The following is a 22,803-nucleotide window of genomic DNA, read 5'->3' as shown; positions in this document are numbered from 1 at the left end:
GAACTAGAAATATAAGTGTTTGTTTGGAACAACTGAAAAACACATCAGACATCTGTCAGAAAGGACTATCACAGTCTTTCGAAGTGTGCACGCTGAAGTGTCAGTACTTACCGGTGAGGAAGCAAATGCCCTAAAACTGACAGCGAGGATGCCATCGGACCACTCGTGAGACACTATGTCAAACTGTCCATACAACTGACCCATGGTGACAGACTTGGGATTTAAAACAGTAATTTGAACCTTGTTCTCTTCCATTAGCCCCTTAAAGGAAAAAAAAAATACATTATCCATTTAGAAGGATACTGTCTCTATTCATAGAAAAGCAGGACTGTATATGTAGAAAATCCTAGACTCTACAAAGAAACTCCCAGAAATAAGGAATGCATTTAACAAAGTTCCAGCATATGAAGTCCATATATAAAGACTGGTTGTATTTACACAGTGCCAATGAACAACTGAAAAAATTAAATTTTTACAAATACTGTTTACCATAGTTTTAAAAACTCATAAAATACTCAGTAATAAATTAGCTATAAATCCAAATACTTACAGAACTGTAAATCTAAAACAACAATGAAACCTGGCAAAATTTTTTGTTAAGGGTCAGGCAGTCAATATTATAGGCTTTCAGGTTACAAACAGCCACTCACATATTCTTCTGTTTCTTTTCTTTCTTTCCAATTTTTTTTTTTTTTAGACAAACGTTAAAAAGTGTTACCACCATTCTAAGCTCATTGGTGTTAGAAAAATAGGCTCGGGGCCAAATTTGGGCTGTAATTGCTGACTTCTGCTACCAAATATTCTCTGAGAGAAAATTAAAAGATCTAACCATGTTCCATTCTCACAGAATGGAAAAGTTAATATTGGCAGATTGTCAGTTTTGACCAGAACCTTGAAGCCCGTGTGGGAATTATACAAGAGATGTTAACAGCCCTTGGGGCATAAGCTTTTCATGTTTTTAATTAATAGATGTTATTTTCTTAGAGTAGCTTTAGATTTCCCCTATTATTAAAGCCCAGTTTCCCCTATTATTAAAGCCTTGCATTGGGCTGGTATATTATTATGAATAATGAACTGATATTGATACCTTATTACTAATTAAAGTCCATGGTTTACATTAAGGGTCACTTGTGTGTTATACATTCTATGAGTTCTGCCAAACACACAATGGCACATGTCCATCATTACACTATCGTACAGAATAGTTTCACTGCCCTATAAATCCCCTGTGCTCCGTTAGTCATTTCTTTTTTTATATACACAGCAACATAACATGTGCAACTCTTCCCAACATTGCCTTCTGCCCACCCCCTCGGGGCTTGGGACACAAACCACCAAACTCGAATAAAGACGTGGGAAGATCACTAAGCAGTAAAACAAGCTTTGAGGCTTTGCATACTTCTCTGTGCCCACCAAGGGGCTGACAAGGAAGGCATCGTCCTAAATCCAGAAGTTTGGGAAAGCTCTACCAACTTTGTCAGAGGAAGTTGCTATCACCAAAACAAGGTTTTTGTCTCAAAGGCAACAGGCTAGTGAGACTCCACGAGAAAGATCTAACGATCACATTGGGGCGTCTGGGTGGCTCAGTCGGTTCGGTGTCCAACTTCTGCACAGGTCATGAACTTGCAGTCGTTAGTTCGAGCCCCACGTCAGGCTCTGTGCTGACAGCTCAGAGCCTGGAGCCTGCTTCAGACTCGTGTCTCCCTCTCTCTGCCCCTCCTCTGCTCACATGCTTTCACTCAAAAATATGAACATTAAAAAAATATATATATATATAATGATCACAAATCCCATTTGGCTATAAACGTTGAAATGAATGAAACAAAACTCTTCAAAATACAAGAAGTAGATGGAAATTAAATTTTATTAGGTGGAAAATTAAAAGCAGCCTCATTCCTTTCAAAGGAGCATTTCAAAGTAGACCAAACCATGATGTGTAAGATAGGAATTCACTGCATTTATGTACATATGTAAGTATTATATAACACACAGCACACATTCACTTTAATACCACTAACAGCTAATCACAGAAGTTTGCATTACAAAACTAACCATCCAGGAAATAAAAAATACTCTCTTAAAAGTATAAAAAGAGGGGTGCCTGGGCGGCTCAGTCAGTTGAATGTCTGATTCTTAATTTCAGCTCAGGTCGTGATCCCAGGGTCGTGAGATGGACCCCCACATCAGGCTCTGCACTGACGGCATGGAGCCTGCTTGGGATTCTCTCTCTTCCCCTTTTCCCATCTCTCTCTCTCTCTCTCTCTCTCCCCTCTGCCCCTCCCCCACATGCATGCTTTCTTTCTCACTCTAAAATTTTTTTTTAAGTATAAAAAGAAAACTTTAAGGATTTTCAGACTTTTTTTTTTTTACAAGAAACGTGTTACCTTCATAAATAAAAAAATTTTGAAAAGAAATAAAAGGTTGACAGCCAAATCTATGGCATATTCTTTATATGCTAAACTTAATAGCTTCATATTATTTTTCTAGTAGTATTTTCCCTTTGACTCATTTTTTCCACGATTTTAAGTGGCTACATTAAAGTATCTTTTTTTTTTTTAATGTTTATTTATTTTGAGAGAGAGAGCACACAAGCAGGAGAGGAGAAGAGAGAGAGAATCCCAAGCAGGCTCCCTGCTGCCAGTGCAGAGGCGATGTGGGGCTCAATCCCACAAACCGTGAGATCATGACCTGAGCAGAAATCAAGAGTTGGATACCCAGCTGACTGGGCCACCCCAAAGCCCCTCCACTAAGATATCATTTTAAATGACCATACATTCTATCTTCCTCAAAGCTGATCATAAATAAATTAACGCATTAATACCACACCTACCTTTTCACAGATGTCATTTAGTGCTCCTGCTAAGATGCGATATGCACTGGTTTTCCCTCCAAATGGTTCTCCAACAATCATGAAACCATGACGCACAATCATCATCTCATATATTTGAAGTATCTTCTCAGAAAAGAATCTGGTCATTTGCAAATTCATGGACTCACAGTTATCTTTGATAGCTGTTAGCAAATCGTTGTAATCTGGTTTTGGTAATTTCACACCAGGAAACAAATCTGAGGTGATTCCCTGATGACAAATGATTTGGGGATTTATATTATACATTCAATACCCTGTCTCTCTCCACACACATATATGTACACATGATGAAATTCCTCCCATCCTCATATTTAATACTGATGGAAATAGAGCCATTAAATAGTTCAACAGTATTTTTAACAGCTTTTTAGAGGTATCAAGACTAACATACAATGAACAATGTTTAAAGTGTTACAATTCGATAGGTGGAACCATCAACTCAATCAAGACAATCAGCCTATCTATCACTCCCCAAAGTCACCTTGTGACCTTTTGTAATCCTCTTTACCTTCTCTCCTTGTCACCTCCCACCTCCGTCACCAAGTTACCACTAATTTCCTGTTATTTTTTTTTTAATTTGTATTGCCTAGAATTTAATACAGATGAAGGTACACATTATGGATGCTGTTTTTTCTGATTTTTATTCAGCATAAAGATTTGGAGATTTGTGCATGTGACAGCATCTGTTAATAGCTCACTGCATAGAAGTATTACATTGCATTGAAGTATAATGGTTTCTAAATCCATACCCCTGTTGATGGACACTTTCATTGTTTCCAGTTTAGGGCTATTAAAAACAGAACTTCTATGAACATTTACATGCAAGTCTTTTTTTTTTTTTTTTTAATTTTTTTCTAACGTTTATTTCTTTTTGAGACAGAGAGAGACAGAGGATGAACAGGGGAGGGTCAGAGAGAGAGGGAGACACATAATCTGAAACAGGCTCCAGGCTCTGAGCGGTCAGCACAGAGCCTGACGCGGGGCTCGAACTCCCAGACCCAGAGATCGTGACCTGAGCCGAAGTCGGACGCTTAACTGACTGAGCCACCCAGGCGCCCCTATATGCAAGTCTTTGTATGGACAAATGCCTTCACTTCTCTTGGGTGAATACTGAGTAGTGGAATACTTGGGTAATGTGGTTATGATTTTAATATTTTAAGAAAGTGTCAGCTTTCCAAGGTGGTTGTATTATTTAAATTTACCCAAATACTTTTAGTATTTGGTATAGTGTGTCTTTTCAACTTTTTTTAGTGTTTATGTATTTATTTTTCAGAGAGAGCGAGAGCCCGAGGAAGCGTGTGCATGAGAGTGGGGGAGGGGCAGAGAGAGAGAGGAGACTGAATCCTAAGCGGGCTCCGCCCTGGCAGGCAGCTCAGAGCACCATGTGGGGCTCACCAACTGTGAGATCACGACCTGAGCTGTAACCAAGAGTCAGATGCTTAACCCTCAGAGTCACCCAAGACACCCTGGTATGGCCAGTCCTTTTAATTTTAGCCCCACTCATAGATGTGTCGCAGTATCTTACTGTGGCTTCAGTTTGCACTTCCTGATGACTATCATTTTTTGTCTGTGCTTATTTCCTTTATGTGGATGTTCTTTAGTGACGTACCTGTTCAAATCTTCTATTTTTAATTGGTTTCTTTTCCTTTTTTTTTTTTTTAAACATCTAATCACTTTTGAAAGACAGAGACAGAGACAGACAGCATGGGAAAGCAGAAAAGCAGAGAGAAAACAGAGAGAGAGGGAGACACAGAATGTGAAGCAGGCTCCAGGCTCTGTGCTGTCAGCACAGAGCCCGATGTGGGGCTCGAACCCACACGCTGTGAGATCATGACCTGAACCAAAGTCAGACACTTAACCAACTGAGCCACCCAAGCACCCCTAATAGGTTTATCTTCTTAATGGCAAGTTTTAACCATTCTTTAAATATTCTGCATACAATTCCTTCATCATATATCTAATTGGCAAATATTTTTTCCTAGACTGCAACTTGTCTTTCGTTCTTTTATCAGTGTCTTTCAAAAAGCAAACTTTCAAAATTTTGATGTGTATATGTTATCAATTTATTGTTTTATGCACTACGCTTTTGGTGCTGTGTTTAAGAAATTTTTGCCTACCCCAGAGTCACAAAATATTTCTCCTGTTTTCTTTTAGAAATTTTACAGTTTTACGATACTTTTAAGTTAAAATGTTAGATGAATATTATCTGATTTCAAGGCTGATTATGCAGTGTCATATTACTATAATGATAGACAAATATATCAGTGGAACAGATCAGGGAGTCCACAAAGAGACCCACATACATTTGAACATCTCATTCTGAACAAAGACAATTTGATGGAGAAAAGATAAAGATAGGATGCCTTTAATCCATATCTCAATATCACATACAAAACTTAGTTCAAAGGTATTTTAATCATTGTGGTGGTTAGTATTGTAATCAGCTTAGTCTCTCTCAAAAATTCATGCCCATGCAAAAACCACAAAATGTAACCTCATTTGGAAATGGGATCTTTGCAGATATAATTAGGTAAATTAAGATGAGGTTATACTGGGCCCTAAATCCAATAACTGGTATCTTTGTAGCAGAAAGGAGACGGAGATTCAAATACAAATACACCCAGGGGAGGCCATGTAAAGGTGGAGGCCGAGATTGGAGCGATGCCAACCCACTCCAAGGAACATCGAGGGTTGCCAATAGCCACCAGAAGCTAAGAAGAGGCAAAGGAGTCTTTTCTAGAGGTTTGATTTCAGACTTCTATCCTCTAGACATTTGAGAGAATACATTTGTGTTGTCTTAACAGTTTGGGGTACTTTGTTATGGCAGCTTTGGGAACCTGATACGATCATATACTGTATGATTGGAAAGAATTATGATTCCATATTTAGTATATAGGAATATATGAATATATAAAGTTGATTGCAAGATCTAAGAAGCATACCTTTATAAACTGCTAAAGCTGTAAGTATTATAGCAACCTATGTGAGAAAAAGAACTATTTTCTTTACTGTGAAAGTAAAAGTGAAAATTCAGAAGTGCTTCATGTTTGAACTACACTTTAGAATTTATGAACTATGAACTTAATTGCCCCTATATTTAATCCTTCAAATGCTGTTATAGAGAAACTGATCTTAGTTTATCAAAGCAGTATGTTTCCTTGGGATAAAGGGGAGAAAAAAGCATCGTAGCACAGTGGTCAAGAGCACTCCACAGCCTGACCGCATGGTTGAAAATCCCGCTCGCTCATGTACTAGCCATAAATAAAAGTTAATTATCTTTGCCTCAGTTAAATGATCTGTAAAACAGGGATAATGACAGCACCTGCCCTACCTACTGGGTCATTGTGAGCATTAAGTTACTATTAGCAAAGCCCTTGTGTCTGATCCACGGTAAGTCCACAGTGTTTGATAAATAAATAAACAATCTTCTCAGATTGTTCAAATTGCTTATGGTTGACCTTGAAACCCCAGAACATATTTGGTATCCAGTGGTTCTCAACCAAGACCAGTTGTCCTCACTCTCCTTTCAGGATGTGAGTTGGAAATATGTGGAGTTGTGCTGGTCGTCACAACAAAAAAGGTCTCTAAAAACTGGGGTGAGGGTGGGGGGCAAGGATGCCAAACATCCTACAGTGCACGGGATAGTCTCGCAACAAGGAATTGTCATTGTCCGAATTTAAAGTGACAGTTATGCGGGATGCCTGGGTGGCTCAGTCGGTTGACTGTCCGACTTTGGCTCAGATCATGATCTCGCAGTTGACGAGTTCGAACCCTGCATGGGGCTCTGTGCCGACAGCTCAGAGCCCGGAGCCTGCTTCGGATTCTGTGTCTCCCTCTCTCTCTGCCCCTCCCCTGCTCATGCTCTGTGTCTGTCTCAAAAATAAATAAACATTAGAAAAAAAAAAGTGACAGTTATGCTCCATTTTTGAGATATTGCTCAATAATGTTCACGGAGTGAATACACAACTGCTTGAGAATACATCTGGTGAGGCAGATTTCCACGTTATAAAACGCAGTGTTTCGAGGCACCTGGGTAGTCCGTTGGTTAAGTGTCCGACTTTGGGCCAGGTCATGATCTCACGGTTTGTGGTTTCAAGCCCCACATAGGGCTCCATGCTGTCAGTGCAGAGCCCACTTCTTCAGATCCTCCCTCCCCTTCTCGCTCTGCCCCTCCCCCTCGCGCGCATGTGCATGCATGCGCCCTGTCTTTCAAAAATAAACATTAAAACAATTATAAAAATATGTAGTTTTTACTCTTGGAAAATTTATTCAGTATACTAGTGCCAAAGACACTGAGGGAAAACATGAGGAAGAAAATTTGAACCTATTCCTTATATATTTGCACTGCCAGCTCTCAGTGCTATGAAAAGATCCTTTCAACTTGGTGAAACATGGTCCCTAGGGAAAGCTGAAGACACTGGGCCACACTACAGAGACAGTGGCCTTCTCCCCCCTCCCTGTCATACCCCTGCCGTCTTTACACACTGGAAGATAACTGCTTGAACTTCAAGGCAGCGCAAATTAGTGCACCATCTAACATCTGTTGGGAGACAGGCCCCTGATTCCTTCTATCTGAGACAGGGAAAAGGAAAAGAATGACATCAAATGAAACGTGAAAACCTTAACCATTATTCTAATACTTCTTCTCGATTAGTAATAGTCTAATCTTAAAAATATAACAAGCTTCTTAAACTTAGTTCTTTCTTTAAATTATCCTGAAAAATCAATTTCATAAAAGCCATTATACTCTTTTAAAGAAATTAAGCTTCTTTAAAAATGTCTTCAATTATTAAGTTTTTTAAGTTTTTTTGTTTATTTTGGAAAAGACAGAGACACAGCAAGCAGAGAAGGAGCAAAGAGAGAGGGGGAGGCAGAGAGAATACCAAATGGGCTCGACACTGTCAGCACAGAGCCCGACGGGGGGGCCTCAAACTCATCAAACTGTGAGATCATGACCTGAGCCGAAACCAAAAGTCAGACACTTAACCGATAGAGCCACCCAGGCGCCCATCTTCAATTATTAATTTAACAAACATTGACCACGTACCTTTTCTGTGCAAAGGATTCAGTGGTGTGTTAGACCAATTATTCTCCTTCATGGAGCCTACATTCTAATGTAATTTATAAGCAAACATACTTTGCAACTTTTGTGGGTTTATTACATTATGCAGTTAAAAAGTACTATTTAAAAATCCCAACTTGTTGAAAGTCATATAAAGTAACAGAGCTAGTTAAACACACTTCAAGTACAACATGGGATGATCTATGTTTTTCTGTGCTGTGTCATTATTATCTATAGACGTTTCTCCTAGGAAATTGCAAAGTTGGACACTTGATAAATACACAATTTTAAAAATTCTGATATAGCAAAATAATAAATGTTCTTACCTCAAAGAGTGGTAAATCGTGGGACAAAAATTTTGGCAGATTTACATCAATAATAGATCTAAGCAGCAAAATTTCTTCATTTTCATTTGGATATTTCAGCTAAAAGAAAATATACTCAAGGTGATCTCTCCATCTTCTAAATGTAACCTCTACATTTTCACACACACATACACACACAGACCCTAAAGACAATTTAAATCCATGTAAAACTGTTCTCACTTATTTTCATTTCATTGGATTGTTATTAATTTTAGAGTCTGAAAAAATTCCAAAACACCTGTGATAGACCCAAAGTTTACTAAAAGCCTGGTTGAACTCCAAACCTGTTGCTCATGCCCATAATAAGGTTAGCATCGTTCACAAACATGGAAACTGAGAATTATTTCCCCCAACTTCCAACACTTTCTTCAACATCTCACTCCAAAGTTTCTCCTACCATCATGGATTTAATTTTCCAGAACACTCTTCCTTTCCTCTAGAACCTTTATGCCTAATAAATTCCACGTCCCAACTGAACTGGCTTTGTAACCTTACAGTCAGTGATGCCCAGCTGTCAAGCTCAGAGCACCCAGTGCCAAAGCTAATTCTGCGCATATGGACTTTGTCTTCAGATCAATGTAACCACACATAAATTGTGAAGTGTCAAAAGTCTATTGTGTGATTTGAGAAGCTATTATTTTAAAGCAAATGTTTAAATTGTTTCTTGACATAATAAAAACAAACTTCAAGATATTCAAGCCAACACTTTCAACCACTCTAAATTAGCTTTTGACAAAGAATGATAGGATTCATTTGCAGGATTCATTTGCAGCATAACTTAATAGCTCAATTCCACAGTCAAGATGTCAGTGATAACATACACTAGGACAATGCATTATCTTTTCCATTATCCGACCACAGAATAATTCTGACATGCCAGGTTAATATAAATTGTTGCTTCTAGTTGCGTTTGCTTATTGCAAAAAGACAACGACTTGAAGTTATGCTAGGCTAATGTGAAATAGAATATCACCACCATATATCAGAATTCTCAGTAACATTATTACAGAAGATAAAAATGCATGCCATTGTTCTTAATCATGTAGAATATATTTTAAAATCTTTATCTTCTACAACACATGAACATGAACATTTTATAAACTCCAAGGTCACATTTTGCATTTTGCTATTAAGTATAGCCTACCTTGCTTTGTTTCATAAAGAAATAATGCACATTAATAGTTCATGGCTCCACAAAATACTTTCAATGAAAGGTTACACAAGCCTTAAGATATTTGTATTTCTCCATCTATATAGTTATGATTCATACCATTTTAAAATTCAAATGTTATGCTGTAAATCTATAACTGCTGGTCTACAATAGATTGTAATTATGGAATTACATTAATTGATAATGTTCAGCCACATTTGTATATATTTATTAATTATACATTATTTCTTTTAAGGCTATATATGTTCATATAGACTGAAAGCCTTCAAAATATTCTCAGCAACAAGGAATTTTATTCCTTGGTAGTACTTAACTTCATACATTCAAAATTATGGAGGGGCACCTGGGTGGCTCAGTTGGTGAAGGGTCCGACTTCAGCTCAGGTCATGATCTCACAGTTCGTGGGTTCAAGCCCCACGTTGGGCTCTGTGCTGACAGTTCAGAACCTGGAGCCTGCTTTGGCTTCTGTGTCTCCCCCTCTCTCTGCCCCTCCCCAGCTGGCACTCTGTCTCTCCCTCTCTCTCAAAAATAAATAAACATTAATTTTTTTTTTTAAAAATTATGGAACTGAACTCAAATCAAATCACTAGGAATTACATTTAAGTTTTTACAAACCCTAAAAATTTCCTTTTTCACATGTGCAGACAATCAACTATTTTTTAGTACAACTGAATTTTTTTCAGTTGGTGAAACCAGCCAGTATTGGAACTCTGTAAAGACAGATGGCCCTGAAATTTACCAACAAAATTTATGAGTAAGAAATAACTTGACTCCTCTACCTTTAGATTCCCAGCGGCCGTAAGCACAGACTTCACAGCTCTCATGCCATAGTCATAGTGATGTTGTGAGGACAACTGCTCTGAACACAAGCGGTAGGTGGCCACGATTTTCACTGACAGTGGACGAGCTGTGACGAACCCACAGGAGTACAGGACTATTTCAGCAATCATGGCATAATCAGGCACCATCATTGCTACTGTCCGAAAGAGAGCCTGTAGGAGTGCAGAATAGGTGTTTTTTAAAGAAGAGCATCATAAAGATAACTTACTGGGCATTTCCTTATGACCTTATAGCTCTTCCTCAATAATATTAAATTACAGTGTCCAGATCATATAGATAAGAACACTTAATTTTAAAAATGGGTTTCTAGTGGTGCCTGGGTAGCTCAGTTGGTTAAGAGTCTAACTCCTGATTTTGAATCAGGTCATGATCTCACGGGCTGGTATGATCAAGCCCCAGGTAGGGCTCTGTGCTGATAGTGCGGAGCTGGCTTGGCATTCTCTCTCTCCCTCTCTGTCTGCCCCGCCACTGCTCACATTCTCTCTCTCTCCCTCTCTCAAAATAAATCAATAAACACTTTTAAAAAATAAAATAAAAATGGGTTTCTTGTCATTGTTATAATACATATCATTAACTTCTGTATAAGTATTTTTCCTTAAATCATGATTTAAGAACACTTATGAATTCTTATGGTACTTAGATTGATTCTTCTTGGCAAGTGACAGATTATAGGGAAAAAGTATCCAATTCTGCTGGGATGTCCAAAAGCTGGGCTTTTCTTCTGGGCTGGTGAAAAAGTGCCTGGTTTGGGGAGACCTGGGCTGTAAGTGAGGTTCTCTAGGAATCTAATTAATTATGTGCAGTGGGCTAATCAGATTACTCCTAATAACAAGGCTATGTTAGATAAATAAGGTATTTTGAGATATTTTTAACTTTTTTGTGTCTATAGTAAGCATGTCAGTCTTTCATCAAGCATAAAGAAATGAAAACTGGAAGTCACAGATAATTAATAATAGAAATAAATCAGTTTTCCAAATTGTAAAGATATTTTTATTGATTGATTTTTGAGAGATAAAGAGATAAAGAGAGAGAGAGAGAGAGAGAGAGAGAGAGAGAGAGAGAGAGAGAGAGAATCCCAAGCAGCCTCCACACTGATGTGGGGCTTGATCTCACAACTGTGAGATCATGACCTGAGCTAACAGCAAGAATCGTACTCTTAACCAACTGAGCCACCTAGGTGCTCCAAGATATTTTTTTCTCATGATATTTTAACTGTTGTGGGATAGATAAATGTTACATGATGCTAACTAAAGAGAAAGCTCAGCAGATCTTAAAAGAATAAATAAGAAAATTTAACTTCACAGGGCACCTGGGTGGCTCAGTCAGTTAAGCATCTGACCTTGGCTTAGGTCATGATCTCATAGCTCGTGGGTTTGAGCCCTGCATCGGGCTCTGGGCAGACAGCTCAGAGCCTGGAGCCTGCTTTGGATTCTGAGTCTCCCTCCCTCTCTGCCCCTACCCTGCTCATGCTCTGTCTCTCTCTCTCCCTCAAAAATAAAGATTAAAAAGAAATTAAAAAATAAAAGAAAATTTAACTTTAGAATGTTATTACGTGTCAAGTCCTACTTCAATACCTCGTACATTTAGACAGGAACCTTTGTGTACTAAAGAGAAAAAAAAAATAATATTCTAGAAAAGTGGCAATTTTTTTTAAGTAGGCTCCATGCCCAGTGTGGGTCTTGAACTCACAACCCTGAGACTGAGAGTTGCATGCTGTACTGATTGAGCCAGCCAGGTGCCCCTAGAAAAATGGCAATTTTTATTCAGATAGTTGGTAAGTATCTTCCGGACATTCATTGAATTACCTGAAACACAGGCAGATAGAAAATTAGACATCTCGCTTAAGTGATCCTATAGACTGTTCCAGGTTGAGAATAAAAGATTTGCATCAAACAAGATCCTTCCAAAGTGTTAATTACTAGCTAGAGACCTTAGTACACCTATTTTATCAGTAAGGTTACCATTAAAGAAAGAATAAAATGTTAAAAATACATAGCTTGAGCAAATAACTTGGAACACAGAAGCTTAAACAAGTGCTCTAAAGCACTGCATATTTGAGAAACAAAGAATGCAAGAGAATTACTATATACATAGTACCTCTTCAAATTTTTTTAATGTTTATTTCTTTTTGAGAGAGAGACAGGGCATGAGTGGGGGAGGGACATAGAGAGGGAGACACAGAATCTGAAGTAGGCTCCAGGCTCTGAGCCATCAGCACAGAGCCCGATGCAGGGCTTGAACCCACAAACTGTGAGATCATGACCTGAGCCGAAATCGGACACTTAACCGACTAAGACACCCACGTGCCATAGAGAGTACCTCTTTAAAAGGGTAGTTTCTCAACCGCTTTTTTTTTCCTCAAGTAAAAGAATGAATGAATCAATGAATCAATGAACAAATCAGTCAGTGGGTCCATGGCTAGGTTAGGGTGGTGTGGTCTTTCCACAATAGTATAAACTGCTAGTAGTTTAAGGTGAACATTCAGGTCTGTGTGTTGTAGGCTTCCCTCTGACAACCTCAGGTATTTCACAAATTCCTATTCACATTCTTTCAGCCCTACTAGCAATATGGCCATGGAACACTATGCAACAGACAGATCAGTAGCCAAGAGAACAAAAAACAGAGTGTGGTAAAGAAGTTTTGAGGGGTTATCATGATGTTCCATCCAATAGGAATCCTTCACCAAAGACTTAACTTTGCTTTTTATATATCACAGAGGAAAGCATCCTGCTCAAAATATTTTTAGGACTAAACTGTTATGGGGGTGGATATTCTAATTCAATGGTTCTCAAACAGTGTGTGAGAAATACTGATATGATATGGTTTGATCTGAAATGTGTCAGAAATAATTTGTTAGTAACAGCAATAAGTTTAAAGGCAATTTAGTGCTCTTAAAAATTTTTCAGTTAGATTCTGGCTTACCCAATGACATACTTTCTTGAATGTAAGAGTATAGTTCCAAGTTTCATACCCAGGCTTGAATGAATTCTGATACATATAGTCAACACGACCATTATCTTTCTGGAAAGCTATGTATCAGGTTATTGGCTTTGTGATATTAGAAGATCTGGAATATGCCTGTTTTACCATGGCTTCTAGCATTCGACTATTCTGAAATGTCATGTTGAGTGGATTAGAATAGTTTTAATATTAACTATAGCTTCTCTAACGTAGAAATGTGCTTAAGGAATCGACCTACTATGCAGATCTTATCTAGGGGTACAGGATGTCAAAAGGGGACTCTTTCTGCATGATGCACATGGGCGTAGGGAGATGGCAGCACAGGGGAAGCTGGGTCCTAATTCCAAGGTTCTTGTAGATCAGGCCAAGAACTTTGAACTGTTTTTCTGCAGGCAAAACAAAAACAAAAAGCCCAGTAGCTTAACTCTGGAAGTTATAGGATCAGATTTCTTCTGATGACACTGGTAGACTTTTAACGGGGAATTCATTAGAGTGAATTTTAGTGAGGAAGAGATTGGTGACAAGTGGGTTGCTGCACTAAGACACACAAGAGGAGACTGAAGAGGGACAGAAACAAGGCGTGGTGATGAGACTAAGCGGGTGCAGCAAGAACTATAAGGCTTTTGTAAAATAGGATTCCCATTATCGGGGACCAGCTGAACCACTGGGTGAAGAAGAGGGAAGCTTCAAGGATGACTTTGAAGACATTCTCCAGGCCTCTGGGCCTCAGTAAGCCTTTTGTTTTTGTTTCAAGGAAGACAGATTTCTTTCTTTTCAGACTAAGGCATTTTCTTCAAAATTGTTAGGTGTTTCCATGTATACTTGCAAACAGACGTCCTGTAGCACTTCTAACTAAGGAGACTGCACAGTGGGAAGAACAACAAAGCTACCAGAATTTAAGAGCAACTTTTGGTCTAAAGTAGAAGGAAAATAATACATCACCCACAGAACCACAGGTGGATAATTTTGACACCATTTCAACACGCACAGCACATGAAACCATGAGACAACCTGCATTACAGGTTACAAGGGCATTGACACACTCAGCTAATAACCGTCCCAGCTTTTTATGATGAGCTATTCACACATTTCTGCCTTTACAAATACTATGTAATCACGTTGATCCTACTTAAGAAAAACAGCAAATAAAAGCACTGCTACAAAAAGAGCTTTCCAAATGTAAACCACAATGAAAAGTTGCAAAATGCTTCTTAGATAAAAGAAGATTTACCAGTTTTTATTTTTTAATCATACCATCCTTCACTAAGGCAAAGTACTAAAACATCTAACATATAAAAGTGCATGGAATACAAATACCAAATACTGGGTAGCAATTGGTTGAATCAAGTCTTTTTGGTGGAAGAGAAAAATTCCTCACCTAGTCTAAGAAGTCCATCTAAATATGTGAATAGTGAATAGTAAATAGTGAAGCAAGCTCCAGGGGACTCGGTTTTAGATCCACAATTACCATTGCATTATCCTTCAACATTGTTCTTTATGCACTAGCCGCAGATGCAGTTTATCAGAAAAGGATATAAAATGCCTAAGATATGGGGAAATGCCATATTTCTCTCACAATCAACTTTTTGTTTTTTAAGTGAAGATTCTAGATTGAATTAGCAAAGTGTTTTGCTCATTTTACCAAGAAAAAAAAAATAATGTTGGGTATAAATGAGAACTGAGAGTTGATGTGAGCTGTGAATTATTTCAGCCTCTGTTGGAAGGCGATTCAGCAACACAGCACTTGGTCCTATGGCCATACTTAAGGAAATATTTTAAAATAGAGAAAAGCCTTAAGTAAAAATTGCCATTGCATTATTATTTATAACAAAGGAAAACTAAAAGCAACCTAAATAACAGTAAGGCACAATGCAGTAAAATTATTTGCTGTTTTGAATTACGTTTATACAGACAGGAAAATGCTCATGCTATAATGTTAACCTGGAAAAAAAACTGAGCATACACAATTGCCTGATTCCACCATTTAAAATGAGCATCTTAAAAGGCATTTAAAATTGTGGGATATAATATAGTAAAGAATAGGATGGGTATCTTTTTCAGCATTTCCTGTATTTTCTAATTTTCTGTAATTATCATTATTTTTTTTAGCAGGCTCCATGCCCAACGTGGGGCTTGAACTCACAACCCTGAGATCAAGAGTTGAATGCTCTACTGACTGAGCCACAGCCAGGAGCCCCAATTATCATTATTTTTTAAACACAAATTTGGAAACTGCACTGGGTTTGCATATTTATTTTCTAAGGGCACTCAAAGCTTTACAAATTATTTTCTAAAAGAGTGTTCTATAACATCCAAAAGCAAATGTTTTGCATAAAATTCAAAGATGACATGTTCTTTCTTTTTTACATATTAACTTTATAAACTACAGAAAGGAAATAGATGATATAATTGCCCCTTCTGTACCTTCAGATTATCTGGCAGTTCTGATCGCCCTGCATATCCAGGGTTCATTGTTATAAAGACAGCACACGTGGGGTTGAGTTTTAACTCGGTTCCTTCAAACACCAGTATATCAGTACCTGCATTAATACCTGTGGGTCATCAAGAATGAAATGCATTAGCAATTCCACATATAAATACGATTTGTGCCATGCACTGCCTCTCATATTTCTGTTTTCACATAATGCAGAGACAAACTAGTCCATTACCTCTTTGGATAGTAAGAATTTGTTGAGCAACCACAGACAGTACTTCCAAATCAATTCTGTTAAATTCATCAAAGCAAGCCCAGGCGCCACAAGATAACAGTCCCTGGGAGAAAAGAGTAATGAAATTTTTCAATTATATCTGATTGAATGTTGCATTGAAATGTTGCATTTTCACCTGATGTTTTCAAGGATTTAATATCCTAGCAAGGAAATTCCTTATTCACCTTTATCTTTAAAGACAGCATATTATTTTTTATTAGAAATTCATTATTCTCCATGAATAAGGAGTTTGATCAGTTGGAAAATTGTCCAATTGGTCTATTGCTTTTTATTTTCTGTATATCTTTTGGCATTTAGATGTATACCTGAAATCTCAAAGCCTTTCTTACTTTTTTTTTATACAAGTTGATTTTGCTTGCTTTTTCTACATGCAATTTTTTATTTTCTAGATTTTATTTTCTCATTTTCTAGATTGCAATAATTCTCTAAATAAGATGACTTCTTTGCTAATGAGACTACTTTGTGGTCTAAGGACCTTAACAGTCAACTAACAGTCTCAGGCCCTAGTTTGCACTTCTAACTCAAAACTACCTCACAAATATGTGTCCTTTGGTCATTAAAGGAAACTGGAAAACCAAGCTTGAGTAGCTCAGTCCAAATTCAAATTTACTTAAAAAAAATTAATTTGACATTTATTGAATGCATTTCCTGTAGATTGTATGTGTATGTATATGTGTTTCATTAAGTACCTGGTAGATGCCAGGCATGATGCATGTCTTTTATGTAAAGAAACTAAGACTATATCATACAAGATATTAAGTAATTAATAAAAGGCCACACAGCTAATAGTGCCTGACCTTGGATTTATACACAGTTCCACTACTGAATCACACTGGATTAAACGTGAACTCCATGAATTTCGAAGATTAGTACATTTTCATTAGAGAAGGCTATGACTTTGATCTCTGCATATCATAAAAGAATTAGAAATCACAGAGAACAAAAAATGCTTTTGAAGTTACATATTCAATCAATTATAAGGATTGTGAGGTTCTTAATAGTAAGACCCATGTCTGTCTCATTCTGTACCCCCATTATTCAGCATGTTCCTAACACAAAGTATGTAACCAACACATACTTATCAATAAGCAACTTTAATATCAAAAGTATATGAATCTATAGCAAAGAATGAAGAATATCATTATATACATTCAAAAACTGAGTAGTACATACCAGACTTTCCTTTAAACATTTAGGAATATAATAGCTGTTCAAACTACACTACACACAGACTCTTTAAGATTTACTATCTCTTTCATAAATAATCATTACAGTAAGATTGTGTGTCATTACAGAGTATGATTAATGTGATAAGGGATCATCCGAATGTTTTTTTGAGACTTATTATAATTTTGACTTTTAAAATCTTCTTCTAATTGTTTCAGCATCACAAAGGCAGACACTTTTTATATTCCATATCCATTATATTCCATTCCATATATTCCATTCCATATATGGAATATAACTATATTCCATAGTTATAAAATGACTAGGTTGTATTTCAGCCAGAACAGTTTATTGTATAGGGTAGGATTTGTATATTCTTTTTTTGTGAATTTGTGTATGTGCATTTTTAATGTTAACTTTTCTGAAAAAAATTTGGAAAATAATTACAGAATATTTAAAAGTAAGAATTACAGAATCTTTACAGAAACATACACATAAACAGAGCCCATAATCCCAAATGGATAATTCTGTGGTCAACTGTACCAACTAACATTTTAAGGAATAATAGGCTGTAGCAATAAAATGCTAAAAAGACCAGATATTCATAGGTTTAATTTTTTTTAATGTTTATTTATTTTTGAGAGAGAGAGAGAGAGAGAGAGAGAATGAGCAGGGGAGGGGCAGAGAGACAGAGACACAGAATCTGAAGCAGGCTCCAGGCTCTGAGCTGTCAACACAGAGCTGGACGTGGGGCTCAAACTCACAAACCTTGAGATCATGACCTGATCCAAAGTCGGATGCTTAACTGATTGAGCCACCCAGGCGCCCCAGATGTCATGGGTTTTTAGACAAGGATGTTATATTTTTAACTTCCCCCTTTTGTAATCTTACAGACTCCTAGGAGTGGGAATCTGACTCAGAATAAGAATAAAAAGTGGATTTTAACTTCACACAAAAAGATTAACTAGAGAGTATCTATGAAAGTAAATTACTAAATCATGACTTGTTAATAATAAGAGCTATAGGTTAAAGAAGAGATTCCCCACAGTCTTTACGTGATGTATTTGTTCTCACATTTTTAGCTGCCCCAGTATACTGAAGGGACACCACTCATTCCTATTAGTAATATTGACCCATCACAGCAGGGGCTGGGGGCTGAGAGACAGTTCCTTCTCGGGTAAGCTTTTGAAATAACCCTACTCCTCTTGAGAATGAAAATAGTGTTTTAATTTTACTTAAAATACAAATAAGTCCTATACTTGCATTAAATTATCTTTCATTATAAATGAACTTCCTCTCTGAGAAGTCATCGTTTTGTAAAGAAATGAGTCAATTCAAACCTTAAAGAATTTCCCTAAAGCTAGATAATCCAACCCATCAGAGCAGTTGAAAACGACACACTGTTTGGCCACTGCTTTTGCTAAATCTTTGGTAGTTTCGGTCTTTCCTGTGCCAGCTGGCCCTTCAGGTGCTCCTCCAAGGTGCAGGTGAAGAGCTCCAAACAAGGTCCTGAAATAGAAGCAATAAGCAATCTTTGTAGAATAATGTTATTCTTAAATATCTATTATGAACAGAGGAAAAGTTTAAACTGACAGCCAAATTTTCTCCTTCCTCTTAAATAATTTCTTCCTTCCCATGAATCTCGGAAAATCTCTGTGCATTACTTTATCTGTTATCATATTTAATTTGTGAATAGCTGATTATATATGACAAAGTCAGAACAAACACACTTTTGAAATTCAATGCTGACTCTGGTCAATATGGAGAATTCAGCTGAGGCCGTAAACCATCCAATGCCCCTAATTACAAGAATTTGGAAATGCTACATAGAAAAAAATACTAACTTTGGAAATACATAGCCATTTTTGAAAGAACGGAAAGGAAATCACCAAAGAAGAGGAAATGCAATGCTGTCAGTAATTAGGTGCTTAAACTAAGAGGTGCATATTGTTTTGGGATCTGCATACAAACACAAGTGTATTTACTACCACACGGAATAGAAAAATTCTTAGAACTGAGCAAGGTGAAGAGCTGAAATAGATTTACCTATATAAACTTAGAAGCCTTGAAAAACTGACTTCTCTCTAAAGAGGAAGTAAAGTTATTTTAGCAGCCTACTCAAAAAAGACAAAGAATCAACTACAGAGGAGTTAGGAAGCTTATACTTCATGTAGCACCCAATCAAAAGCCTACATCATTCATAGGGGTATGGTCCCAATATCCATTATTCATGGGCATGTGAACCCAAACTAAGAAATTAACCTTGAAATTTTGTTCTGGACCAAAGAAAACCCTAGAGCCCTTTTCAGAGGTAAATGTGAAACTGCTCCCCATGGACACCTCCACAGCTGAGGAAATGTAAGACTGCATGGGGAAATGACCCTTACTAAAAAAGGAGCTCACGATTAAAACTAGAGAGAGAGGGATCTAAGAGTCAGACTTGCAGTGGCAGATGGACAAAGGTGTGGGAGGATTACTGCGTACATGGTACTCTTTGGCATCCTGGTGGTTTATTCGATTAGATTTTAATAAAAAGCAATAGACATAAGAAAATTGTGAGGGGGAAAAAAGCCAATTTCATAAAAGAGACAACTTGAACTCTAGCAATAAAAAATATAGTCATTGAACTTTTTTTTTAATGTTTATATTTGAGAGAGAGAGAGAGAGAGAGAGAGAGAGAGAGGGAGGGAGAGAGAGAGAGAAAGCACGAGCATGAACAGGGGAGGAGCAGAGAGAGAGGCAGACACAGAATGTGAAGCAGGCTCCAGGCTCTGAGCTGTCAGCACAGAACCCAGCCAGCATGGTTCCCGAACTCACAAACTGTGAGATCATGACCTAAGTCCAAGTCAGACGCTTAACGGACTTAGCCACCCAGGCACCTCTAATGACTGAACTTTTTAAAAAGTTAACAGATTAAATAGAGTAACCATGGAAAAAACAGAATTATGCACTAGAAGGTGAGGAAATCACCCAGGAAGATTCTGAGATAGAATATAAAAAAAGTTGAGATACCATAGAAGAAGGAAGAGACTGCAGAGAAGTCAAAATTTAAAAAGCAATGGCTGAGAATTTGCCAGAATTGAAGAAAGATATGAAGTGAAAAGTCTCAAGTGGGATATATGAAAACTTACCCACATCTAGTAACATTACAGTGAACATCAACAAAATCTTAAGAACTACAATAGAAAGAATTTACCTACAAAGGAATCATAATTACAGTAACACACTACTAAGTAGTAGCAATGAATGCCAGGAGAATAATAACTTTGGAGAGCTGAGGGGAAATTATGATTCACTTATGGTTCTATACCTAACTAACCTGTCATCTAATAATTGAGTGAAGACCAGATTTTTTTTAGACAAAGATTGATAGAGCTTATTATTTGCAGAACCTCGCTGAAATAATTACTAAAAGATGTCGCCTAGTAAGAAGAAAAATTAAACCAGAAAGAAGGCAAAGGAAGAAGCAATAGGGAGTAAAGACAATGATAAAATTTTTGATAAACATATATAAACATTAGCTGTAAAGTATAAAAAAGTCTAACAATATACAAATAGAGCTCTTTCTGTCTTGGAATGTTTATTAAAAACCCAAGCTGAGAGCAATGTATGCCATCTTATCTTACAGGAAGTAAAATTGGTCACCTAGCACCAGGGCATGTAGAGATTGGCTAGGAAGCTTGTAAATGACGGGTCAAGAGTAAGATTTCTTTGGAAAGAGCTGCCATTATGTTGTCTATTTCCCATTCCTCCGTAGAGAAGAAGAGCAGCACCTACCCCTCTCCCAAGCTACCTGAGGAGCTTTAGAGAACTATTCAAAAAGCTTGACACACTGACCCCCGGAATTTGTAAAATACAGGAACTGGGAATTCAATCACAACTTAAAATATTTAGCACCAAGAGAATGCCTGTAGCTGCTTCTGATGGCAGAATCAGGGAAAACTGTAACAGTGAGAGAGATGTACTCATATAACTGGCAAAATAAATGTATGTTTATCATCTGACCAGATCCAGATCCCACTGGAAGGGAGGTAGATTTGAGTCACATTGAATGGGACTCTGTGCAGAAGACCCACTTAGAATCAGAAAAGATCCCAAGGTGAATGTCAGTGCGTGGTTGACCTCAGACAGAGGCTGAAGCAAAAGTCACCAGCAGCCAGCCAGAGAAGGCATTTTACACAGGTAACTAGGGGATGGGGGAAGTTCCAGAAAACCCACATAAATATCTCATGGGAGATCTGGCGTATCTAGGCTTGCATCCCCACTGAGGGCACTAAATAGCCAAGAGATAGTTGTCACACAAGACACTTGTCACATGTAAACCCACCTCTCCCTTTCCTTCTCCCCTCCTCCATTAACCTTCAACATTGGAGGAGCCACAGGTGAGCTATTGAGGGACAGATGCTAAGGACAGGGATAAAACTGACAAAAGACTGAACACATTTGCCTCTCCAAATGCAGGCTTTGTGTCTGAGTTAAGCTCAAGCTGGGAGAGAAGGGGAGTTTTAAGTTGGATGAAAGAGGGGCACCTGGGTGGCTCAGTTGCTTGAACGTCCAACTTTGGCTCAGGTCATGATCTCATGGTTCATGAGCTCGAGCCCCACGGTCAGGCTCTGTGCTGACAGCTCAGAGCCTGGATCCTGCTTTAGATCCTGTGTCTCCTTCTCTCTCTCTGTACCTCCCCTGCTTGCACTCTCTCTTTCTCAAAAATAAACAAACATTAAAAAGATTTTTTAATTGGATGGAAGATGCTAACTTTGATATTATACCTATATGAACTGTTAATATCTGAAAAAAAATAACATTTTTCGTTTTTGACAATAATTTGGAATACAGGAGATGGGAACTTGGATTAAAGTTGTTAAAGCCTTTTTATTATTCAGAAACCTGATAGAAAAAGTATAAACATAAATACCTATGAGCTATCTAATGGAGATACCCAACCAGGCATGTATGTAGCACAAGTTTACAGGAGAGACCTTGGCTGGAGGTATAGATTTGTGGATCTTCAGAATGTAGGCTATTAAAGCCTGAAAGTGAATGAGAACATTTGGGAAACCATGAGTCATGGTACGAAACACTGCATGAAAACGGAAATCTACAAAATTCTGCGTTTCTGGGGAAGCAACAGTTTGCCTTAAATGATCCAAAACAAAGAGAAAGTTTCAAGGAAAGAAGAAACGAATAGTGTAAAAAAAACAGCAGCAAAATCTGGCAATATTTAGCTCCAGAGCTGAGAGGAAAAAGCCAGCAGAAAACGAGAAACTGAAAATCAAGTTGAGAGGAGTATTAAGAATCTAGGAAAAGATAACATAAAATACATTTGCTGAGTCAAAGATAATTCTTTTAAAGATTTAGTGGTCTAGGGGTGAGTGAAATTTATGTCCAATAGACCCTTAAGTTAGCAAGTTTACCTGTAACATCGATCAGTGAGCGGAGTAATAACCAATCTAGGGGAATTACCCAGATACTCATATCCATATCGTAAGCCAGCATTGATCATCTTTGTTTCTAAATGATTTTCCTAGGATAAATCAGAGAAAATGAAGATAACTTAAATAACAAAATTTTAAATAATATGAAATTTCCAACTCTTTAAAACAATTGTCATGTTATAAACAAACTCCCTAAAATTCACT

At 37.6% G+C, this 22,803-nt stretch overlaps 1 protein-coding gene across 2 annotated transcripts in view; it reads right to left on the bottom strand.

Moving 5' to 3' along the window:
* Positions 1-22,803, bottom strand: part of DNAH7 (dynein axonemal heavy chain 7) — a 264,880-nt gene that overhangs the window by 144,117 nt on the left and 97,960 nt on the right. For both annotated transcript variants that reach the window (XM_078451065.2, XM_078451063.2), the window contains exons 24-31: positions 22,579-22,688; positions 18,505-18,673; positions 15,938-16,040; positions 15,693-15,820; positions 10,247-10,459; positions 8,258-8,356; positions 2,831-3,079; positions 112-261 (exon numbers count right to left, since the gene is read on the bottom strand). In XM_078451065.2, coding sequence (XP_078307191.2) covers positions 112-261; positions 2,831-3,079; positions 8,258-8,356; positions 10,247-10,459; positions 15,693-15,820; positions 15,938-16,040; positions 18,505-18,673; positions 22,579-22,688 — 1,221 coding nt within the window. The remainder of the gene's footprint in view (positions 1-111; positions 262-2,830; positions 3,080-8,257; positions 8,357-10,246; positions 10,460-15,692; positions 15,821-15,937; positions 16,041-18,504; positions 18,674-22,578; positions 22,689-22,803) is intronic.

This window comes from Panthera onca, chromosome C1, assembly GCF_046562875.1.
Source record: "Panthera onca isolate mPanOnc1 chromosome C1, mPanOnc1 haplotype 2, whole genome shotgun sequence".
In the NCBI taxonomy this organism is placed as follows: domain Eukaryota; kingdom Metazoa; phylum Chordata; class Mammalia; order Carnivora; family Felidae; genus Panthera; species Panthera onca.
Note: the sequence above shows the minus strand (reverse complement) of the source record. Positions and strands in the feature narration are given on the sequence as shown.